The sequence below is a fragment of the Ceratotherium simum genome, chromosome 29 (genome assembly GCF_057802395.1).
Source record: "Ceratotherium simum simum isolate JZ-2026a chromosome 29, ASM5780239v1, whole genome shotgun sequence".
Taxonomy (NCBI): Eukaryota; Metazoa; Chordata; class Mammalia; order Perissodactyla; family Rhinocerotidae; genus Ceratotherium; species Ceratotherium simum.
The window spans coordinates 3,288,495-3,309,880 of record NC_141928.1 but is presented as its reverse complement, the minus strand read 5'-3'; the positions used below and the strand labels follow the sequence as shown (position 1 = coordinate 3,309,880).

The 21,386-nt window shown below is 63.5% G+C and overlaps 1 protein-coding gene across 5 annotated transcripts in view; it reads left to right on the top strand.

Annotated features, from left to right (window-relative positions):
- Positions 1–18,184, top strand: part of RXRA (retinoid X receptor alpha) — a 105,525-nt gene extending 87,341 nt beyond the window's left edge. For all 5 annotated transcript variants that reach the window (XM_087418829.1, XM_087418825.1, XM_087418826.1 and 2 more), the window contains 6 exons: positions 4,112–4,281; positions 5,696–5,825; positions 7,984–8,116; positions 10,053–10,144; positions 12,346–12,451; positions 14,228–18,184. In XM_087418829.1, the coding sequence (XP_087274955.1) occupies positions 4,112–4,281; positions 5,696–5,825; positions 7,984–8,116; positions 10,053–10,144; positions 12,346–12,451; positions 14,228–14,375 (779 nt within the window). In that variant the 3' untranslated portion in view covers positions 14,376–18,184. The remainder of the gene's footprint in view (positions 1–4,111; positions 4,282–5,695; positions 5,826–7,983; positions 8,117–10,052; positions 10,145–12,345; positions 12,452–14,227) is intronic.
- Positions 18,185–21,386: the final 3,202 nt, after the last annotated feature.

The following is a 21,386-nucleotide window of genomic DNA, read 5'->3' as shown; positions in this document are numbered from 1 at the left end:
AGTGGAGGAAATGCCCGTCGCTGGGCCACGTCCTGGGGAGTGGGAGGTGCTGTGACAGCTGTGAGCGTCCCGAGGGTACTCCCGGTGGATCCGCCCCAAGAGCACCTTCTCATGGGTCCGCCCCGAAGGCTGCGCTGTCAGTCTCATTCTATGGCCCAGGCAGCAGGCACAGAGAAGCGGGGGATTTGCCTGAGGCCACACAGCCATTAGGGGCAGAGCAGGGTCTGGGGACCTGGGGCCCTCTGACTCCAGAGCCTGTAGCTTTAAGCTGCCCACTGTCCTGAGAGCTCAGCCACACCCCTTTGGCTCTCTGGGCCTCAGTTTCCCCACCCGGTAAAATAAGGCGGTTGAGCTAGGCCACGTGCCTCTCAGCTGTGTCCTCCCTCTGAGGGTTTAGGATTCTGCCCAGAGGCCAGACTCTGGGACCCCCATCCTCAGGGTCTCAGGGACACTGGCCCACTTGGGTCCCTATCACCCTGGATGCTGGCCCAGATCAGCCTTTGTGGCTGCGTCCTGCCGGGGTGCCTCTGCTGGCCTGTGACCCTGTTCACTGTGACAGAGAGGTGACAGGAGGAGGTGCCCTGCCCCAGCCCAGCACCTGCCACCTGCAGGGTCGCGGAAGATGCGGGGGGAGGGCCCGGAGCAGGGCGGCCTGCTGTGACCCTGCCGGCCCCTTGCCACCCGCTGGCCAGCTGGAGCTCCGCACTCAGCCCTCACCTGCTGTCAGATTTTCCAGAAGAGCCAGGCTTGCAAAGACGCCGACTCCAGGCCCCTGCCTGCTCCTGGCCCAGCTGGTGTGATCCGGGCGTGGGCTGTCTCCTGTCCCTGAGTCTCGCCACGTGGAAGGAAATTCCCTCACTGGAGTTGGTCCTGTCGTGGGGAGCGCAGCCCCTGGTCCGGGGGCAGCTCTGAACAGCCGTTTGTGGAAGCAGGAGGGATGCAGGGCCTGCCCTCAGGGAGCCCCATGACCCCCAGGGGGCCAGAGATCAGTCCCGGCATCTCTGAACAGTCATCGGTGGGGGCATGGCGAGAAGCGGTGGCGCGGGGCCGTGGAGAGGTGTTGGTGCTGGGCTGTTACTGAGCTGTGGGCAGCGTTACGGGAACCAGGCAGGCCTGGGGGACTCCCCGGGCCAGCCACTGCGGGAGGCCTCCCACCCCAGGCCTGGAGGATTGAGGGAGGGTGGGCTTGCAGAGCCCCGAGAGAGGGCAGCTCGCTGGGAGCTGTGGCCTTGGGAGGAAGTGGCCACTGAGAGCCGTGGCTGGGCCGTGGGCCCTGTCCTCCCTCCTCCTGTCCTCCTCCTTCCTGCTGGTTCCCGAGTTTGCCTAACCCATTGGAAGCCAGGGAGCCCAGGGCGAGAGGGCCTGGGTCAGGCAGCCCCGAGCTTGAGCTCGGGCCCTCAGAGCCAGGGCGAGGTGGGGGTCTGGTGGGGTGCTGAGCGGTCTCGTGACAGCCGGTGTTGTAAGAATAGGGAGCTGTGTTCTGAGGGGAGGATGAGCCCCGACCAAGGCCCAGAGGGCAAGAGCACTTGGGGAGCCCCTGAGGGCTGTGTCCTCCCGCCCTCTGGAAGGCACTGCCCCAGGGCATTGGGCCAGGGAAGAGGAGGGGCGCCAGGAGCAAGGTCCCACAGGAGAGCGAGGGCAGGGGCGCCAAGCTGAGGCTCGGTGGGGAGAGCCTGGAGCTGGCTTTGGGGACACAGATCTGGAGCGGGTCAGAAACATGGAGAGGGAAATCCAGATGGGATTAGGGCAGGGTGGAGGGAGGAGGTACCAGCATCCGGCCGGCCGGCATGCTGGGTGTCCTTGGGAGGGCCTGAGGCCCCTTTGCCGAGCCCCCACCTCCAGGGCTGGCCGGAGGCCGGGCAGTGGGCCAGAGGGCCTGCAGTTGTCGGGTCAGCTGACCTGAGCGCCCCCTGTGCAGTGAGTGTGACCTAGGCTGCGTTGGCTTCCTGCAAACATCACTGTCATTTATCCTAATGTCCTACCCTCGAGTCCCCAGGAATGGGCTGTTTACCAGGACCTCTGGGTGCTGCGGCTCCGGTTACAGCCAGGGGAGCAGGACGATCCCCAGGGAGGTGGGGCGAGTGGCCGCCACAAGGCCTGGGCCCAAGCAGGGTGGGCCGGGGGCTTATCCCCTCCCTTCGGCAAGGCCCACCATGCAGATGGTGGGGGTCTGCAGAGGGCACGAGGGCGCACATCTTCATTCTGGCCCAGCTGTGACACTGGGCCCAGGAGGTCCATTCTGCGTCTGGGAGTTGGGCTGCATGGTGGCTCACTGCCGTCTCCCATTCCATCTCCCGAGGACCAGCAGCTGCTGGCGCCTGCCCAGTTCTCAAAGCCCTGGGATTTCCAACAGGGAGGGAGCCTCCTGTACCCTGGGGTGCTGCGGGGGACCCAGGCCTGGCCCTTGGGGGGGCTCTCCCCGCTCAGGATAATCTCCCATCTCTTACTGGGAGCCTTGTGGACTGGGGGGACCCCAGCTCTGCCCATCCCTGCGTCCTCCCTGGGGTCTTCGGGCCCTGGGCTCCGCAGTGAGGGGCTGTTTCCAGGCCCTTCCCCTCAGCAGGGGCGGATGTGTGACAGAGGGTTCAATGCAGTGCTCTGAAGTTGTCTTATTCAAGCTCCCGCTCTGTGTTGGGGTCTCCAGAGGCCCCGAGAAGCCGAGGGCCTTGTCTAGGGTGGGGGCTGAGAAGCTGTCCCTGAGGGGGCCATGGGCACCCCGGGAGTCTATGGGGGTGTCTGGACGTCGTCTCTGGCTCAGAAGAGCAGGCCCACAGGAGGGTAGGCTCTAGTGGGCTTAGGGGAGGACCCGTCCATCCTGGTGCTGCTCCCTGCTGTGCACTGGTGTCTGGGGTGTCCCTGGGGGCACGGGCCGCATACCCCCACCTGGTCAGGCTGTAATGGTGCCGTGTGGGTGGCCCTCCAGCCCTACCAGGCCTCAGGCAGTGGCTTCTGCCCACTGCTGACTCCCGTTCCCTGGTCCAGGGTCCTTGGTGCCCACCAGAGAGGAGGGGGGTGGATGTGGGGGTCAGGCCAGGAGGCTGCAGGGGCCCCCAGGGCCCATCTCAGGAGATTGTGGGGTTCTGGCGGGGTCCCCAGCCTGGCTGTGGTTCAGTGTCGTCCCAGGCCTGCTGGGTGACCTCAGGGAGGGCATGGCCCCCTCTTGGGAAGGGCGGCTTGAGCTGCATGGGCTCCCAAATGGGAGGTCTGTAAATGCCCAGCAGCGTACCCTGGCCTCCTTGGCATTCTTCCCACGGCGGTCTTCCTGGGGACAGTGTTGACGTGTCCCTTCTTCTCTGCCTCTTCCCATTGCCTCTTTTCCTGGGCTCCCAGACACCAGGCCGCCGCCTGAGTACGCCGTCTGCTCAGTCCCTGCCCTTGGTGCTGCTCACCCTCTCATCTCCCCCAACCCCTTGGCTGGCCCCAGCCATCCTGGCTCACGCCCAGGTTTGGTCTCCAGCTTGTGGTCTCCCTGGGGCCCCTCTCCTTCCCGCAGCTGGAGGGGACTTTCAGAGATGTGCATACTATCCTGTCCTTTTCCTGGGCTGTGTCAGACCCTCCCTGTCCAGGAACTCGGCCCTGCTACCCACCTGTCCCCTGTGCACTGGCTCTCCAGCTGGTGTGAGAGACCGTTCCTCATCAGGAATCTCTCTGCTCTGGCTCTGGGCCTTTGCATATGTCGTCTCCTCTGCCTGAACCCTTATTGCTATTTTTCCTGCTCCTTCAGTTTCATTGCCACTTGTTCCGGGAAGCCTTCCTGGCTTTACCTGAGTCCATAGCCCATCAAAGCCCTTTGCACTCCGTGTTGGGAACTCTGCTGAACCGTCGGCTTCATGAGAGCCAGGCCCCATCTGCCCTGGCCTGTGCCTGTCCCCGGGAGGGTCCCGGTGTGAACGTTAGCTGAATGAATTAGCGAGAGGCAGGTGTGCTCTGTGTTCTCAGAGCGCACAGCCGAGAGGCCAGGCTCGGGGCAGAGACGGCGCCATGGTCTGGCTGGCTCTGAGCGGTGTGTCCCACACCGGCCCTGCTGGGGACGCTGGTGTTGTGGCCACACTGGCTTGGAGCTGGCACTACTTGGCCCCGTGGGCTGATCGGCTGGCCCCCGCCGTTGCAGCCGTGCAGGAGGAGCGGCAGCGGGGCAAGGATCGGAGTGAGAGCGAGGTGGAGTCCACGAGCAGTGCCCACGAGGACATGCCGGTGGAGAAGATTCTGGAGGCCGAGCTGGCTGTGGAGCCCAAGACCGAGACGTACGTGGAGGCGAACGTGGGGCTGAACCCCAGCTCGGTGAGTGCCGCCCGCCCGCGTGCCCTGCCCTCAGGTGGCGGGGACCTGCCTCGCTCTGGGGACCGCTAGTGCTCCTGGGTGGGAGCTCGCATCGTCCCAGGCCCCCTGTGGGGCACTGCGGCTAAGCCCCATGGGGCGCGCGGGATCTCCATGGCTGGAATCAGACAGGACTTTGTGCTCATCTTCATGCTTGGTGTTGTCTCTGGCCCATTGTCCCGCTGCTCATCCTGGCTGAGGCCTCTCCCTGCGGCCCCAGGTCCCCCCCCGCATGCCCAGCCCCGTCCAGCCCGGTGGCCTCAGTGCCAGTTTGTCCCGGGCCTCCCACACGAGCCCTTAGCAGGCCCTTCACGTGGGGCCGGGAGTGTTTAGACTGCGTATCGCTTCAGTCAGATGGTTTCTGTCAGGGGAGGCTCTTCAAAGGAGGCCTTTCCTCCTGTGCGGAGGCCCGGCCATTGTGGTTTCTAGAATGAGGGATTTCCACGTCCAGTGTATGCGCTCCCCCTCGCTCAGGACCCAGGGGGTCTGAGATCCAAGCTCCCCGGCCAGGATCCAGGGAGGGGGCTCCTGTGCTGCTGCTGCTGCCAATGAGGCCCACCTGGGTTTCCTCATCTGTGAGAGTGATTGGAGAGTTCCCTTCTGGATAGAACTTTCCGGAAGGGCCTCTAATGCCACCCTGTCTGTCTGTGTGCCACCTCCGTGTCTGATAGGAAGAAACAACACGGGAGGGCCACCGTGACTGTTAAGAGTCCCACCCCAGCTCCAACACCCAGCCCCTCGGGCTCCTCGTCTGAGACCGGGGTCACCCGGCACCTACCTCCCACTGCAGGGGGGACGAAATGGGTGGTACAATCAGGTGATCCTCCTGTGGCTGCTGTAACAAACGACCACAGACTGAGTGCTGAAAACAACACAGATTTTAGTACTTTACAGCTCTGGGGGTTGGAAGCCCGAAGTCAGTCTCGCTGGCTGAGGTCGAGGTGTGAGCAGGGCGGGTTCTTTCTGGGGAGAATCCGTTTCCGTGCCTGTCCCGGTGCTGGAGGCGCCCACGTTCCTTGGCTCATGGTCCCTCCCTCCAGCTTCAGGGTCAGCAGGGTCTTCTCTCCTCTGACCTCTGCTTCCGTCCTCACATCTTTTCTCTGACTCTGAGCCTCCTGCTCCCTCTCATGAGGACCCTTGTGGTGACACGGGGCCCACCCGCATCATCCAGGATCATCCCCATCTCAAGATCCTTAACTCGACACGTCTGACAGTCCCCTTTGCCATGTAAAGTGGCGCATCCACAGGTTCTAGGGATTAGGACGTGGACGTCTTCGGGGCTGTTACTCAGCCCACGCCGGGTAAAACCTGTGAGCGGGGCCTGGTCCTGGGCTCTGTTCTTGCAATAGTGCTCACTTTGGCCCCCTCCCTCCACCAGCCCAACGACCCCGTCACCAACATCTGCCAGGCGGCAGACAAGCAACTCTTCACGCTGGTGGAGTGGGCCAAGCGGATTCCGCATTTCTCTGAGCTGCCCCTGGACGACCAGGTCATCCTGCTGCGGGCAGGTGAGTGGTGGTCCTGGTGGGCACTGGGTGATGCAGCGCAAGCAGAGGGGGCGGGGGCCTTGGAGCCCCGACAGTGGGACAGATCCCAGGATGCTCCTCCTGCCGCGTGGGGCCGTCGGGGACAGAGCACGGGGTGTGTAGGGCCTGGGCTTCTCCCCCAGCACTGCCAACTCTGGCCCCGTTTTCCCTCCCCTCCCTCAGAAGGAGGTATTTGGTTTGAGGTCTCTCTAAGTGGTCTTCAGACAGGTGAAGGGCTGTCGGGGGGTCTTCTGGAGAGGGAGGGCTGAACGTGTCCCGCAGGGGCTGCCTTCGAGAGTTTGTGGGTTCTGCTGCCTTCTCCCCCGTCACGGCCTTGGCCCCTGTACTGAGCAGGGCTTGCCGTGCACAGGGCCGGTGCACAGAACATGCTTGCTCATGCTCAGCACACGCCCTGTGCCCGGATGGGGTGTGCCAGAGGTGGCCGGAATGGTGGGTGAGAGCGTCGGCTTTGGGGTCTGGGGTCAGGCCTGAGTCCTGACGTGGTAGGCCACCCCCCAAGCCACTTCCTCATCTGGAAAGTGGGTGTGACGGACACACCGAGGGGAAGCCGGTTTCTGCTGTGAGACTAGGGTCTTTAGTGCAAGTTCCTGCAGGAGGGACAGTGGGGTGGGTGAGCTGAGGTGTGCCCGGCCTTCAGAAGGTGCCAGCAGGGAGCACCCCCGCCCGCCACTTCTGCTCCGCCGGCCTGTCCATCCATGCGTCATGGGCTTGCTGTGTGCGCCGGCCCAGGCTGCACCCTGCTCAGCCGCCTCCTGATGCCAGCCGTGTGCCAGGCCTGTGCTGGGTGCTGCAGGAGTGTCAGAGGCCGGCTCAGCCTGTGCCTGCCGGACCCCAGGAGAGGTGGGCTGGCGCAGAGCTGGGAGGAGGCTGGGTCGGCCTCAGTGGGGACGGAAGGGAGAGGCAGAGCGATTCAGAGCGGCAGGGACAGGTCCAGGCGGGGAGGGCAGCACGCTCAGGGCCGGCTCTGCCCCTTGCAGAGCTCTCGTCCTCAGCCTCCTGGGCCCCTGCGCTTGGCTGGCAGGATGTCCCTCCATGCTGGCCTGGTGGGAGGGGAGGAGGGCCTGTCCCTTCCCAGAAGAGTTTCACTCTAACTAGGGCATAAAACCCAACACCCAGAGCCATCGGGAGAGATGACGACCTTCAGTGTAGGAAGGACCGGGGCCTGGGTTCTCATCCTGACTCAGTTTCTCCCGGTATGAAATGGGGCTAATACTTGCTTTGTAGGATTGTAGTCAGGATTTAATGGGATAATCCACATGATACCGTCCGCCACGGAGCTTGGAACCTTCTGAGCACTCGGGAATGGTGGCTTTGAACTTTGCTGTTATTGTTCTTACTGAAGATGGCTGCATGTTACCCGTCTTACAGGCGTCATTAGAACGTTTCAGCACAGAAGTTGTTTTATTTCAAGTTCTCCTTCTGTATGTTTTCTTAACCCTTTGATGCCCTCTTTGGTTTCTCTATGCTGGGTCCTCATATAAAGAGTGTTGAGTTGGCCTGTTTCAATTCAATAATTTCCTATTTTGTGGTATTCCTCATAGTAGACATTGATCTCTGAGTTTGCTATTGGGACCGGACTGGCAGCAGCTATCCTGTGGCCACCCCGGAGAGAATCCCCGGGAGGTCCCCGAAGTGCTCCATGGCATTAGCTGTTTCGTGGCCATCCCAGAGAGAGTCCACAGGAGCTCCCCCACATGCTCCGTGGCACGAGCTGTTTCGTGGCCGTCCCAGAGGGAATTGTAGGTGCTCCCCCATGTGCTCCGTGGTGCAGGCATCCTACACTTGCAGAAAGAGATGCCCCTGGCCCCTGAGCTTGGGCTGCCCGGGTTAAGCAGAGCCGAAGGAGGTGCTCCGTGCAGGCCTTCTCAGGGCCTCTCCTGGGCCCATGTGCACTGTAGAGGAAAGAGGCATTCCAGACGTAGCTGCTCGGGAACCTCTTTTATGTAGAACGCTCATGGGGTTCGAGTTGCACAGACCCTACTTGGGGAACCCTGGCCTGGGTTCTCAAAGGGATGGGTCCATGATAGCGATGCTGCCTTCGGAGGGCCGAAGAGGGGTTTGGGGGAGGGCGGGCCAGCGGGGCTGGAGACAGCCGAGTGACCGTGTGCCCTCCCCCCAGGCTGGAACGAGCTGCTCATCGCCTCCTTCTCCCACCGGTCCATAGCCGTGAAGGACGGGATCCTGCTCACCACCGGGCTGCATGTCCACCGGAACAGCGCCCACAGCGCAGGGGTGGGCGCCATCTTTGACAGGTGGGGGCCCTCAGCCCACGGTCACATGCTGCTTGACGTTCATTCTGTTTGCGAAGGTTATAAACGTGGGGAATGGAGAAAAGTGCGAGGAGAAGATTGAAGTCCCCGACGTGCCCGTCTGGGGTACCCGACGGCCAGTTAGCTCTTGGTGCATTTCCTCCAGCACTCTGTAAATCCCGCACCCAGGAGGGACAGCGCCCTTTCTCCGGAAGCCGTCGATTACACGGTAGACAGGGTTTTGTAGAGTCTGTTACGTAGGACACGAGCTGTGGTGTGACGCATGGCAGCCTGCGTGCGCCCTGTACACTGACCCCTGGTGCTCAGCTGTGTCTGAGCCACTGCTCCTGCCCCCTCCCCCATGGAGCCCGGAGGCACGAGCCTCCGCTGCTCCTCAGCTCACGCCCCGGGGCCGCGCTGGGCGGAGGCGGGCCCGCGGCCTGTCTGTCTCCATTCACACTGCTCTCCAGAAATGCGGCCTGTTTACGCCCCACCTGGTGAGGGGCACAGGAGCCACCCATCCCTGTCTCTGGCCGGCCTTGTCTCCGAGCCCAGGGGACCCACACCAGGTGCGGGCGTCAGCTTTAGCCAGCTGGAGTGGGAAGGCTAGGGGGACATGGCAGGGTTCCTCGGGTGGGGGGCTGCGCATGGCAGTGAGTGGGAAGGATCAGGCCCAGGGGAGGAGGCGGTGGAGGGGTCCCAGGCGAGCCCCCAAGTGTGGGAGCCTTGAAGTTGGAAGTGAGCAGAGGCCCCCCCACCATCACCCACTGGGAGTTCACTCCTCTGGGCTCTGCTTTGGTTTAGTGATGCAGACCCAGCTACACACCAGCTGACAGTTCCATGGTCCCAGCTGCCGGAGGGGTGACAGTGATGGAGGCATCAGGTTATGTTCTCTGGGGTCCCGGAGCAGCCGTTGGGAGGCCCAGCTTCTCCTCGTCCTTTGTGTGAACGAAACGAGAGGATGGGGCTTTTCCGCGCTCTCTGCCCACCTCTCTGCAGCTCTGTGCCTCGTCTACAAGCAGACTCTGAGGCCCCGGGACATCTGAGCGCCCGTTCTCTCCCACTCCAGGCTCCCTTGGATCTTTTCCTGGGCTGCGAGCACGTCCGCCCCCAGCCTGTGGACCTGCAGGACTCCCCTGGGCCCACAGGGAAAAGCCTGGGCTCCTCAGGGTGACCGTCCAGGCCCCACCCGGGCCACCCCCCTTTGCTCCCCTGCAGCCTGGCCTCACCACCACTCTCCACTTCCTGGAAGTGACTGTCACGTTTTGGGGGTCGGCGGGTGGCTGATGAGGTTGGGGAGCCCAGGCTGTGGGGGGTGCTATAGATAGGCCAGGGGTCTAGGATGCTGCCACCCGCCGGGGCTGGGGTAGCTAAGGTTGGATCAGAGCCCCCCAAAGGGTTGCAGGGAGGGTGCCCCACTCTCCGACAAGGCTATCCCCGGTGGAAATCAATAGCTGGTGATAAGAAGTGAAGTGTAGCCACTCTCACTCTCCAGCAGCTTGGAAGGATCTAGGAGGGGCTCAGCCTGGGAAGGTGGCTTTCCCATGGACTGGAGGTAGCGGTCACCAACGTGATGCCCCAGGGCCCTGCTTTGGGCTGCGCTGCCCCTTCTGCAGCTGAGCGGGACGTGTGGCAGTGGACTCTGCCCCCGACGTCCAAGCCCCCGGCTCTCCCTGGCTCAGCTGTCACGAGGTCCCCCCTTAGTCTCTAGGTTCCCAGAATGAAATGTCATGCGCAGACCCTATCGAGGGAGGGAAGGAGAGGAGCCCGCCCAGGGGCGGGACCGGACAGGCCTGCGCGGTGCCCTGGTGTGGCCTTGTCTTTCTCAGCTGATTCCAGGGCCGCACTGGGCTCCCCGAGTCCTTCGGGTGTTTCTGGGGGGCCCTGGCAAGGGGCACGGTCTGACTCGGGCATTGGCACCTGCCTGCTTCCTCTGCAGGGTGCTGACAGAGCTCGTGTCCAAGATGCGGGACATGCAGATGGACAAGACGGAGCTGGGCTGCCTGCGCGCCATCGTCCTCTTCAACCCTGGTACGGCCCTCCCGCCGCGCGCTCTGCCGTCCACGCTCGGGCAGCAGCCCTCCAGGGTGGCTAAAGGCACCACGTCTCCCCCCAGCTCCACTGCTTCTGGCCTCCCTGCTCTGGCCGCGGTGTCTCCTCTTTACGAGGGTGGAGTAGCCGTGCTGCTTTCCTCTTGTGGCCCTTGAGGGGGTTATGCGGGGCGGCCTCTGCATTCCACAGGGCTCAATGAGCACGTTCGTCCTTAGTGGTCTGGTGAGGCCTCTGGCCCAGCCTTCTGAGTCTGTCCTCCAAAGCTTGGCTCCACTTTGCACTGGGATCCTGGGCTCCAGAAGGGACAGACCCTTCATGAGTTCCCAGTGCCTCAGTTCTGGAGCCCAGACAGTCCAGGCTGGTGTCGGTGATGGGCTGGACCTACCTGGGGTCCCTATGTGAGCAGCCAGTCCTGGACCTCAGGTGCTGTGTCGGGAGGGGCCTTCTCGGTGCTCCACCCTGGACGGGCGAGGCCGGGGTGCAGGCAGGCCCCTGCCACGGCACCGCACTTCTCTGGCCTCTGTTTGCCCTCTATCAGAGCCTCTGAAGTGACCAATGCTAATGCAGTGCTTGTGTGCTGGGCCCCGTGCCCGGCTTGGGGACCCCCCAGGGTGCAGCTGGGCCAGGCCCACCCTCTGGAGCTTAGCAGTCGTGCAGGACGCTTCCTGGAGGAAGTAAGTTTAGAAGGCCAGGTGTAGTGGGAGGGGGTGAGGGCTGGGCCTGATCCTGGGGCTGCGGGTAGCCCTGGAGGGTTCTGGGGGGCAGGGAGCTGTGGGGTGCCTGTGTTTGCAAACTCACCTCACTGTCTGTGGGGTGAGGGGGACCCCAGGGGCAGGTTCAGGGCTGCTGTGGGCTCCAGGGAGAGGTGGAGGTGGGCCGGCCCCAGGGTAGCAGGCCTGACCCACTGGCCTTGGAGAAGCTCCGGTGCTGAGGACTGGGCTGGGGTGAGATGGGCGTCCTCTCATGGGGAGAGCCCATCTCTGGGGCCGTTTGTCACCCAGGTTTGTGCTTCGAGCCCAGGATCCCGCCAGCATGGGAGGCTGAGCCCTGCGTCTTGGCCCTGCCCGGTGGAATTCTCGTTCAAGTTGTGCGTGGTTTGGCTGCCAGCACTGGTTGCCGAGCCGAGGCCTGGGCACGGGTCCTCTTGGACAGAGGGGTGACGGCTGGAGCCAGGACGGCCCCAGGGCCTGGGGAGCCCAGCTACAGAGGAGTTGACATGTTCCTAAGGTGCCTGGGACCCTAGGCTACCCGTGGCGTTCACGCCAGGCCATGGTGCCCCCGCTGGGATGTCAGACTGCCAGGGCAGAGCCGGCGTGAGACCCCCTGGCCTGGGGCTCAGAGGTGACCCGACAGCAGGCCTATCCCATGGCAGAGCCCCGTGCTCTGCAGCCGCTCTGGACCAGCAGCAAGGGGGCAGGTGTGGGCTCTAGCCTGTGTCCTCTGTGCCACCGGGATGGGCCACGCTTGGCTGGAGCCACACCCAGGACTGTGTGAGCCCAAAGCGGGACGCCAAGTGGCGGCTGCTGTGGAGAGAAGGGTTTGTTCGATGCGGGCTTGGTGGGTCCTGGGAACCCGCAGGAGACGAGGCTGGGCAAAGCTGTGCCCGGCACAGTGGGCTCTTGTTGGCTCAGAAAGCCCCGGGACGTTCACCACAATGACCCTGGGAATGACCCTTGCTCCTCACACCCCACCCCTGGGCCCTGGAGGTTTCGACCACCCTGGTTCCAGGTATCTCTGTCCACAGGCAGAGCCCCCTCCAGACTGGGCTTCTGCCCCAGGCTCCCGGCCTCCCCCACGGCATGGGCCTGCCCATTTCTGGGAAGAGGGTTAAGAGTTGCGTCTAAAGGGGCTCAGACCCCAGTGTAGTAAAGGCCGCAGGGGTCAGCTGGCTCTCCGGGCACTGTGGTGACCAGGACAGGGTGAGGGCAGGCCCGTCGCCCTTCACAGATGGGGAGGCTGGGTGGTCGGCAGGTCCAGGGACTGGCCCAAGGTCACGTGGCCAGCGAACGGCAGGGCCAGGCCTCAAGCTCATGGTGGCCTCGAGGGGGTAGAGCCCGCCGTCCAGCAGCACACTGCCGGCCTCGTCTGAGCAGGGGCCGTGGGGAGCCAGCCTAAGTGCCCATTCCCGGGGCAGCCTCCCAGGCGAGGGGCTCTGACCTGCGGCCCCTTCCCCCTCACAGACTCCAAGGGGCTCTCGAACCCGGCCGAGGTGGAGGCGCTGCGCGAGAAGGTCTACGCGTCCCTGGAGGCTTACTGCAAACACAAGTACCCCGAGCAGCCGGGAAGGTGAGCCCCTGCTCGCGGCCACTGTCCTCCAGGGACTCTGGATCCTCACCCTGCCCGGGCAAGACCGTGCCAGCCCTTCCAGCAACTCCGTGAATTAGGGGCGGCACCCCTCCTCCGTGGAGGGCAGCCTGGGAAGCTCCAGGCTGGTCTTCAGTGGGTACAGGGTGCTCTCCGGGCCCCAGCGTGTGCACACTTGCACACTCTCCTGTAGCACCCCCAAAAAGATGGGCTAGCCACCGGCACCCAGTAGGGGCTTGTCTTTGTGGAGTGTGTACCTGAGGGTGTGCCTTCCTCCCCACTAAAGGGAACCACTGGGGGCAGGGTTGGCATGCTCACCCCAGGAGGGACAGGTGCCAGCACATAGTAGGTGCTTTATGAGCATGTGCAGAGTGATGGCCGTGGTTGGGTGCAAAGCTTGCCTCTCTTGCCACCTGACTGTGGGCCCCGGAAGGCTGGGACAGGCTCATTTCTGGGTCCGTGGTGCCGGGCGCACAGTAGGCGTCCAGGAGAAGGGGACAATAGTGGCCTCGTGACATTCCAAGTCCGTTGTCCTGATTCCGGCCATCCTTCCAAAAGGGCATCTCCGGGTTTCGGGGTGTGCAGGCCCCCCGAAGACAGCAGGCCCCCCTCTACCCCGCCCGCCTGCCCCTGGCACCCACAGGGTTAATCGACCTGCCCCTGCACAGCCCTCATCTGCTTTGGTTTAAAGTGAACCATCCCGGAGGACCAGGAGGAGGACGGAGGGGAGGACGGAGGGGCGGGAGGGCCGCGTGTTTTTCCTGGCTCCATGCCTCAGCCCATCTTGCCAGCTCAGCAGAAAACGGCTCGTTCTCTGGCCGCACTCCAGCCTCCAGGCTGCGTTTCTGCACTGGAAACGCGGGTTCTGCGGCAGCCAACCACAGGGCTCTCTCCCCCGAAACACAGACAGAGTTAATAATTGACGGGCCCCGCAGCCCCTGAGGGTCCGTGTGGAGAGACCGGGCAGCATGCAGGGGCGGGCAGATGTAGACGCCCTGGAGGGACATCTGGCTCAGTCCCCACACGGCACTGTCCTTGGCAGCAGAGCGGCTGAGCCTAGCATTCCTTTTCCAAGAGCCCCCAGACGTGCCCCCCCCCCGCCATCCAGTGTCTTTCCTGGGAACTCCCCAGGGGGCGGGCAGGGCCCGAGAAGCAACGCTTCCCTCCCATCCACCCTCTCTGGGCATCGCGTGCCTCCGGCCCAGCTCCAGCAGAGCTGGTCCTGGGGAGTGGGTGCTGGCACGGGGCGCACGGATGCTGCACTTTACGAGAAGGGGCTGCTTGAGCACAGACTGGCGCCCCAGCTCAGGAGTGGCTCCACCTTTGCCCTCCCCACTGCAGCCAGAGGCATCGCTGAGACTCACATCCATTCTCACAGCTCTCTCCCCTGCTTAAAATCCTGCTGTAGCTCCCTATTGTTCTTGGAGAAAGCACACATATTTTAACTTCCCCACAAAGCCCTATTCAGCCTGCCACAGCCTGGCCGCTGGCCCTTCATCCCAGATCTCCACTCCATGGTGTTCTTTCGGGGCTTTTGTGCCCATCCTGCACTCTCCTGCCTCCAGGCCCGGGCGTGCTCTGTTTCCACTGGCTGAGAGGCCCTGCTTCCTGCTCTACGGCTCAGCCCAGGAGGTCTCGTGCTGCTGCAGCTGCAGGGGAGTCAGGCAGCGAGGCTCGTCCGGTCCCCAGGAGGCAGCCAGGCCCCCGGGCAGAGGAGGGGGGCTGGCCTGCCCCGCCTCACGCCCCGCTCTCCTGCAGGTTCGCCAAGCTGCTGCTCCGCCTGCCAGCCCTGCGCTCTATCGGCCTCAAGTGCCTGGAACATCTCTTCTTCTTCAAGCTCATCGGGGACACGCCCATCGACACCTTCCTCATGGAGATGCTGGAAGCCCCACACCAAATGACTTAGGCCCGCAGGCCCGTCCTTCACGCCCACCGGTCCGGCCGCCCCGCCTGGCCGCCAGCTGCTCTTGTCAGCCGAGTCCTGTCCCCGCCCCTTCTCTGCCTGGCCTGTGTGGACTCCGGGGCGCAGCCCGTCACTGCTAAGCCTAAGAGATATGTTGCCACCCTTGTTATTTTTAATACTACTTGTCTTTGGACCTGGGCAGTGGCTTTCCCGGGCGGCAGCCAGAGTGGCCAGGACTGGTGTGAGCCCTGGCCGGGCCCATCAGGCTCTCTTCGGGGGAGCTCGGGGCAGCTCACCGAGACCCCCGCCCCGGGAGCGGCAGCGCTCGGAGAGGGCGGCTTTGTTTTGGTCACATTGTTGCTGGTTTTGGAATCTCCCAGGTGGTCCCCCTCTGTTGGGAGTGCCCCCTCTTCCCTCCTTTCGGTGCTGGTGCCCGGCCAGCTTGGCACCCCCCAGGATCAGGAGGAGGGGACGGGTTGGGGGGGCTGGTGTTTCATTGCAGAAGACCCCTTGTGCCCCCTGGAAGACGAGAGGGGCTCTGGGGCGAGCAGGCTTCCTGCCCTCAGAGTGAGGGGTGAGCTGTCCCTTTTCCAAAGATGACTTGTGATTTCGTCCCCAAGCCAATCAGAACAGGAGCTCGCCTCTGTGCAGGGACTGGGGTCACCCCCCACCCCCCCCACCTCGGTTGTCTCTTTGCATCTTCCAGGTTTCACTTTCTTCCCCTACGTGGTCCCGTCCAACCCAGGGTAACCAGAAGGCAGTGCCCCCCTCTCCTTGACCCCACATCTTCCCTTTTAGTCTGTGAGGAGGGCCAAGGCTAGCCCCTGGTTCCTGGCAGGCTAGCCTGGTCTCCAGCCTTTCTGTGCCAGACATGGCCTCTGCTGACCTCTCATGGGTAGAAGTCACCACCCGGGAGGCCCCCAGGGATGGGGGGGGAAGAGGGTCGATTTCCCCAGAGGGTCTTCAAGCAGCCCTGCACATTGGGAGGGAGGCAGGAGGCCCAGGGGAGGTATGGAGACCAGAGGGACTTGTGGCCCACAAGCCAGGCGGGGAGGGGGCCGGTGGGGCGCATCCTGGAGCTCTCCTGGTAGAGGGGCCTCCTTTGCTGGCTCCTAGAAGAATTGGAGTTGGGGACCGTTGAGTGCCAGCATCCTTGGGCCCGGGGCTAGACGCCCCTTGGGAGCAGCCAGCCCGTTGTCGTCCTGTCTGGGTGACGCAGCCTCAGGTGGGGCTCCATCTGACACCGGCTCTGGTGGGAGGCTCGCCGTGCAGCCCAGCCCGTGCCTGTGAGGCATTTCAACCACCCCAGGCGGGCGCTGCCTCCTGGGTGGGCACTCCGGTTGAACCGGCCCCTCTTGCACTGTAATGCTCTCCCTGTGGTCTGAGTCCTTTCCACGTTCACGCCTCATCCCATGAATGCAACGTTTGTCAGTAGTGGGGCCTGAGCAGGGATGGCAGGGATGGGAGGATGCGGGTAGGGGTCCTGTCTTCTCAGCCCCTGATGGATGCTCTGTAACACCGGCCCCCCTCCTGCCAGCCCCCAGCAGCCCAGAAGCTGCCTTCCCCAAGGTCTGTTTCCCCAGACGGTGCAGGGGCGCCCCTGGGCTGGGCAGGGAGAGGCGGGCCTCCAGTCCTCCATGGAGGAAAGAAAGTGTCCATTCTTTGCCTTCCAGCGTCCCTGGCCGGCCCCAGCGAGCGCGAGGCACTTGGGCCGAGGCTGTAAAAGACTCCGCAAACACCTTCCTCCTCCGGCTGCCCCGCCCCCAACGCAGTGGCTGAGGAGAGGCGTCCCCTGCCATGTGGGCACCCCCTCGGCCCCCTTCAGGGCCTGCCCAGCTGTCCCTCCTCCCAGACTCTCCCTGAAAGCCTTGGTGGCCTCTGGGACATGGTTGTGACAGGCTGAGTGATGCGGGCACTCCTCTCGGGGTCCCCCCGGTTGTGGGAACGTTAGACAGCCCCCCACGCAACCCCCCTGGTGCCTTCTGCAGCCAGACGCACCCCGCAGTCCGAGCCCAGCCCCTCCTTGCTTCCCTGGCCCCCTCCGGGACGGGTGGCTCCCGTGGAGAAGACCCAGGACGGGGCCACCTGCTGGGGTCAGCTTCGTCTTGGGAACTTCGCTGTCACCGGTCCTGGCTGGCTGTCCGGAAAGCACTGAGGCCCCCAGGCCACCACCTCCCGAAGCCAGAACCATCCCCCCAGCCCGTGGGCTCGTGCAGCCACCCAGCGTCTCAGGCCTCGGGCTGTCCTTTCCTCTCCTGTCAGTCCGCTGTCATCATTGTCATGTGAACAGTGCTGTTTGAGGCGGTGACGACGTGTGGGGCATGGCACGTCACTCAGTAGAGAGGGTGAGTTTTATTTAACCAGACCTTCAGTAGTAGTTCCGATCTGGTTCAACTAAGGTGATTTTTTGTAATTATTATTATTATTATTATTATTTTGGTGGGACAATCTTTAATTTTCTAAAGATAGCACTAACATCAGCTTGTTAGCCACCCTCCCTGCCTCGGCCTGGCCGGACGCTTCCTGGGCACCGGGCCTGCCGGCACCTCCGACGAGTTGCTCGGTGTCACCTCCCTGCTTTGACATCCAGATGGGGCTCCCAGGCCAGGGAGCGAAGACGAGCACATCCCCGGCGGAAGGTGTCAGCAAAGCCAGGCTCAGGCGCGCCCCCCGACAGGGATCTCCTTGGAAGCTGGCCAGTCTGGGACGTTCACCAAGACGGTCCCCATGTCAGCCGGCTGGCCCTTGTCACCTGGAAGCACGCAGTGTCCGGGGGAAGATGGCCCCACACCCTTGGTTTTCCAAGTCCCTTCGTTCCCAGAGGATCCAGGCTGTCGGCAGGTCCTGGAGACCACGCGGAGGCCCCTCCTCCGTGGGGGGCCCCAGGAGGGCCGGCCAGCCGTGAGCCAGTGGGTAACCAGCTGATGTTGTCCCCATCACGGAATTAGGCGCATGGCCTGGTCCCTGCCCACGCAGGTGTGTGGTGTAACATGTCTGTGCTGTACAGAGAGGAACTGTGCGTGGACCCGCACGCCGTTGACAGCACATGCGTAGCGGTTACCAACGTTCTGTGTTTATTTTTAATCAAGACTTTTTTTTTTCCTGTTCTGTAAATTTGCTTCACGTAAGCAAGTACATAAGGACCCCTCCTTTGGTGAAATCCGGGTTCGAATGAATATCTCCAGGCAAGGAGATGCATCTATTTTAAGATGCTTTGGAGCAAACAGCTTTAGCAGTCCGCAATCCTTAGCAATGCCTTAGCTGGGACGCGTAGCTCACATTCAGAGAGGATGACAAAGACACACAGAGAGTAAAGATAAGAAAATGTCTAAAGCATCGGGAAAGGTAAAAAAAAAAAATCTATTTTTGTACAAATGTAATTTTATCCCTCGTGTATACTTGGATGATACGGCGGGGAGGGTGGGGGCTTGTTTTGTTTCTGCTTCTAGAGTCCAGGCGAAAGCTTTCTCAGTGAGACGTGGGGCGTGAGGCAGTGCAGGGAAGGGGCCGGTGGCGCTTGCGGGCTGGGTGCGGAGCCGCGGCTCGGGGACCCTTCCCTGCGGGGCGGGAGGTGGACCTGGACCTCCGAGGGTCTTCTTCCCCTTTCGAGTCCTTGTTAAAGCCGCGCTCTGCTCTGTCCCCGTTGCCAGCCGGCCTTCCGGCGACTCCGTTTGACTGTGAAATGCCTTCCGTGTGTGACGGTTCTCGAAACGCCGCGGCTGCAGGTGCCGGGGTGGTCGGACGGTGGTGTCAGCATTGTGGGAAAGAGAAAAACAGAGGAGAAACAAGCAAAATATGAGCGTTTAAAAATACATCGCTGTTCAGTTCTCATTTGTTCTGGGGGGTTTCCTGTTTGGGTCTGGAGGTCGGCCACGCCAGGGGGCTTCTGGGGGCTTCTGGCCGCCCTGGAGTGGGACAGCCTGTTGGCCTCGGCCTGACCTGGGCCCAGTCCAGGTGGCGCCTCAGCTGCCACCTGACCAGCAGTGGTGGCCGGTCCAGGGCAGCGAGACCCCAGATTTGGGCTCCTGGGCCACCCCTGGCTGTTCCTTTTTCCCCGTCTGCTGTGCTCCACAGCTCTCCTGGGAGACCCCTCTGGGGCCTGGGCCGGTCGGAGGCCTCCCCTAGAGGGCTGCCTGCAGCATCCACGGGCACCAGGCGTGCAGGCACTTGCAGGTGGTCACATGTGGCCACCTGCCCTGCTCTAGGCTGTCTGAGCCCAGCCCCTGTGTCCACACCGGCCCAAATGGGCAGGAGGTTCCCACGCAGGGCCACAGGATGAATGATGTCATCTAACTGCCCCGCTAACAGCGAGGTAATGACGCCCCGTCTGGGGCTGGGCTGTGCTGTGCTGGGCTCAGCTGCTGATGGTGCCTGAACCTCTGGGCACCTCTGTCCAGTGAGCACTGTCCTGGGGAGGCCCTGGGCACTCTGGATCCTGGAGTGGGGCCTTGAGGGCCGGGGGCCTTCCCTGTGGCACCGGACAGGTTGGTGCCGAGGGCGAAGGCGGCTCCCAACTGGAAGGGGGTTAAACCTTACAAGAGAAAGGCCAGCAGCCCGAAAAGTGGGGCTCCCCTCATGTCACACCCTCTGCGTGTGCTCACGGGCATTTATACACAGTCTCACGTGCTCTCACACACGCGCACACTCGTGGTCCCGGGTCTGTGTCAGCCCCAGGACGAGGGACTGGGGGAGCAATGGGGATGGGTGGGCCTCTGTGGGGCCTCGGGGAAGCCGGAGGCAGGACTGAGTTGGGTCACCACACCCACATTCTCCCCGTCCCAGGGTGTGTAGAGGGGTGGCTGCACCCTGAAACCCGGCCGCTCCCTGGGCCCCCGACCACAGCTGAGCGTGGGCGCCCGCCGGACTCAGGAAGCACAGGAACCATTTGCCCTCCATTTTAAAGACTCACTGCCAAGCCTGCTGCTGACTCGGGGAGCCTGGTCCTCCACGTGCCCTCCCCGGGTCAGGGCCCGGGTTCGCCTGCCAGAACTGCGCCTGGACTTCCTGGAAGGGAGTGGACGCGAAGGGAGCTGTCCGAGGCGCCGGCCTGCTCCTCCCATAGCACGGCCCCCCCACTGGCCTCTGGGCCTTCCTGGGAAGCAGGCCCCCCCCACTGGCCTCTGGGCCTTCCTGGGACCAGCCCACTGGTTTCCTGTCATCAAAGCTGGCACATACCAGCCATGGGCCCCTTCCTTGGGCTGGAGAGGGGGTCAGCCCTGGAGGCCTGGGGAGCTGGGGTTGCCTCCCCGGTGAGGGGTGTCGTCCTACCTTCCACATTCCCAAACCTGCTGCTGCGAGCACTGCCTGGGCCCACTGGTTCCCTGATGGTCCCTCTCCCCTGCAGGCCCAGCCCCAGCCCTGGGCACGGCCTCTGTGGAGGGAACGAGTGGACCCTGCAGGCAGATCTCTGGCGGGCTGCAAGGGCACAGAGGTGGGGCCTCCAGCGGGAACTCACTGTGCCCTGGGGAGAGCAGGCTCTGATGACTGCAGGGCAAGGGAGGGGTGCCGCGGTCTCGGGGGGACCTCAAAGAGGAAGGTTCCTTGGGTTCCCAGGGAGTGGTGCTGGAGGGCAGATCCTTGTCTCCCAAGGAGCCACGCAGTGGGGCCCAGGCCAGCGCTGAGCTGCTCTCGGAGAAGGTTGGGGTAGCCTGGGCCGGAGCAGGGCGGTGACTGAGCTGACCCCCGTGGGGGCCGCTCCTCTCCAAGCCCAGGATCCTCCAAACACTCTGCAGGATGCAGGCTCCAGGGAGCACAGCTGGAGGAGCCCACCTTGCAGCCCTTACCCCGGGGGAGGGGGACCAGAGGAGCCAGTGGGCGAGAGGGCCGGAGAGGCGGGTGAGTCCCACACCTGACTTACTGTGGTGAGTGGGGCCTCTGGCGACCCCCCTAGGGGTGGGAGCATCACCTGGTGCCGCCAAGCTTCCGCCAGTCAAGCTGAGACCCCAGGCTGCCCACAGGCCTTGTATGGCAGCCTGGCCTTGGGCCTCCCTGCTGCCTCTGGTTGCCATGGCAACACCTGCCCAGGGCAGTCCCCCTGGACCAGAGATGCTGGGCTTGATAAGCTTATCACTGGTGGGATCAGGTAGTGACAGGCTGAGCCAGCAGGCCTTGGGTCCACAACCTGAGAAGTGAGGGTGGGGCAGGAGCTTTTGCGTGGGACAGTGCTGAGCACCCATTGTATACCCGGCCCTGTGCTGGGTGCTGGGGGCCCAGGAACAGGAAAGGGCTGGCCTGCCATCAGCAAGCATGCAGCGTGATGGGAGAAAGAACATGCATGGGAAGTGGGGGGCATCCTGGAGAGGGTCCCTGGCCTCCAGCAGAGGACACAGAGGACAGGGGAGCGGGTGCCATCACTGGGCCCGAGGGTAGCAGCGCTCGGAGTGACTGGAACCCAGCGGAGGTGGTCAGGGGGGTCCTGGGGACCTCAGGCAGGGATGGGCTGGAGCATGGAGGGAGTCAGGGAAGGGGGGCATGGAAAGATTCAGTCCTTCAGTCCCCAGCCCCTAATGCCCAAAAGGGTCCATCTGTCCCCAAACTCGGGGACTCCCCAGTGGCGTGAGGACCGACCCCAACCAGGATGGGGGAGAAGCCACCGCCCTAGTGCCCTGCCAGCATGGTGGGGGACCCAGCCCAGTCCCGATGGGTGAGCGTGGGACTCGAGGGGAGCAGCCGGCCTGCTGCCTGTGGACTTTCCCATCCCTCCGCTCCCTAGGGGGGCGTCCTGGCCGCTGGTGACGTCGAGGGCTCAGAGTGGACTGGCCATATAATGTAGCATTTCCATCCACCTTCCAGCCGCAGGTCCCTTCTGCATAGATGCCTGGAGAGAACCCAGAGGAGGCTGGAGGGGGCTGCAGACCCCTTGGGAGGAGTCCTGAGGCAGGGGATGGGTTGCAGAGGCAGGACCAGCCCAGCCGCCAACCCCCTGGTTATGACGGACCCCCATAGAAGACCCAGCACCACGGTGCCTGAGTGTGAGGCGGCACTGCCCTCTGCTGGAGGCACTAGGGCAAAGCC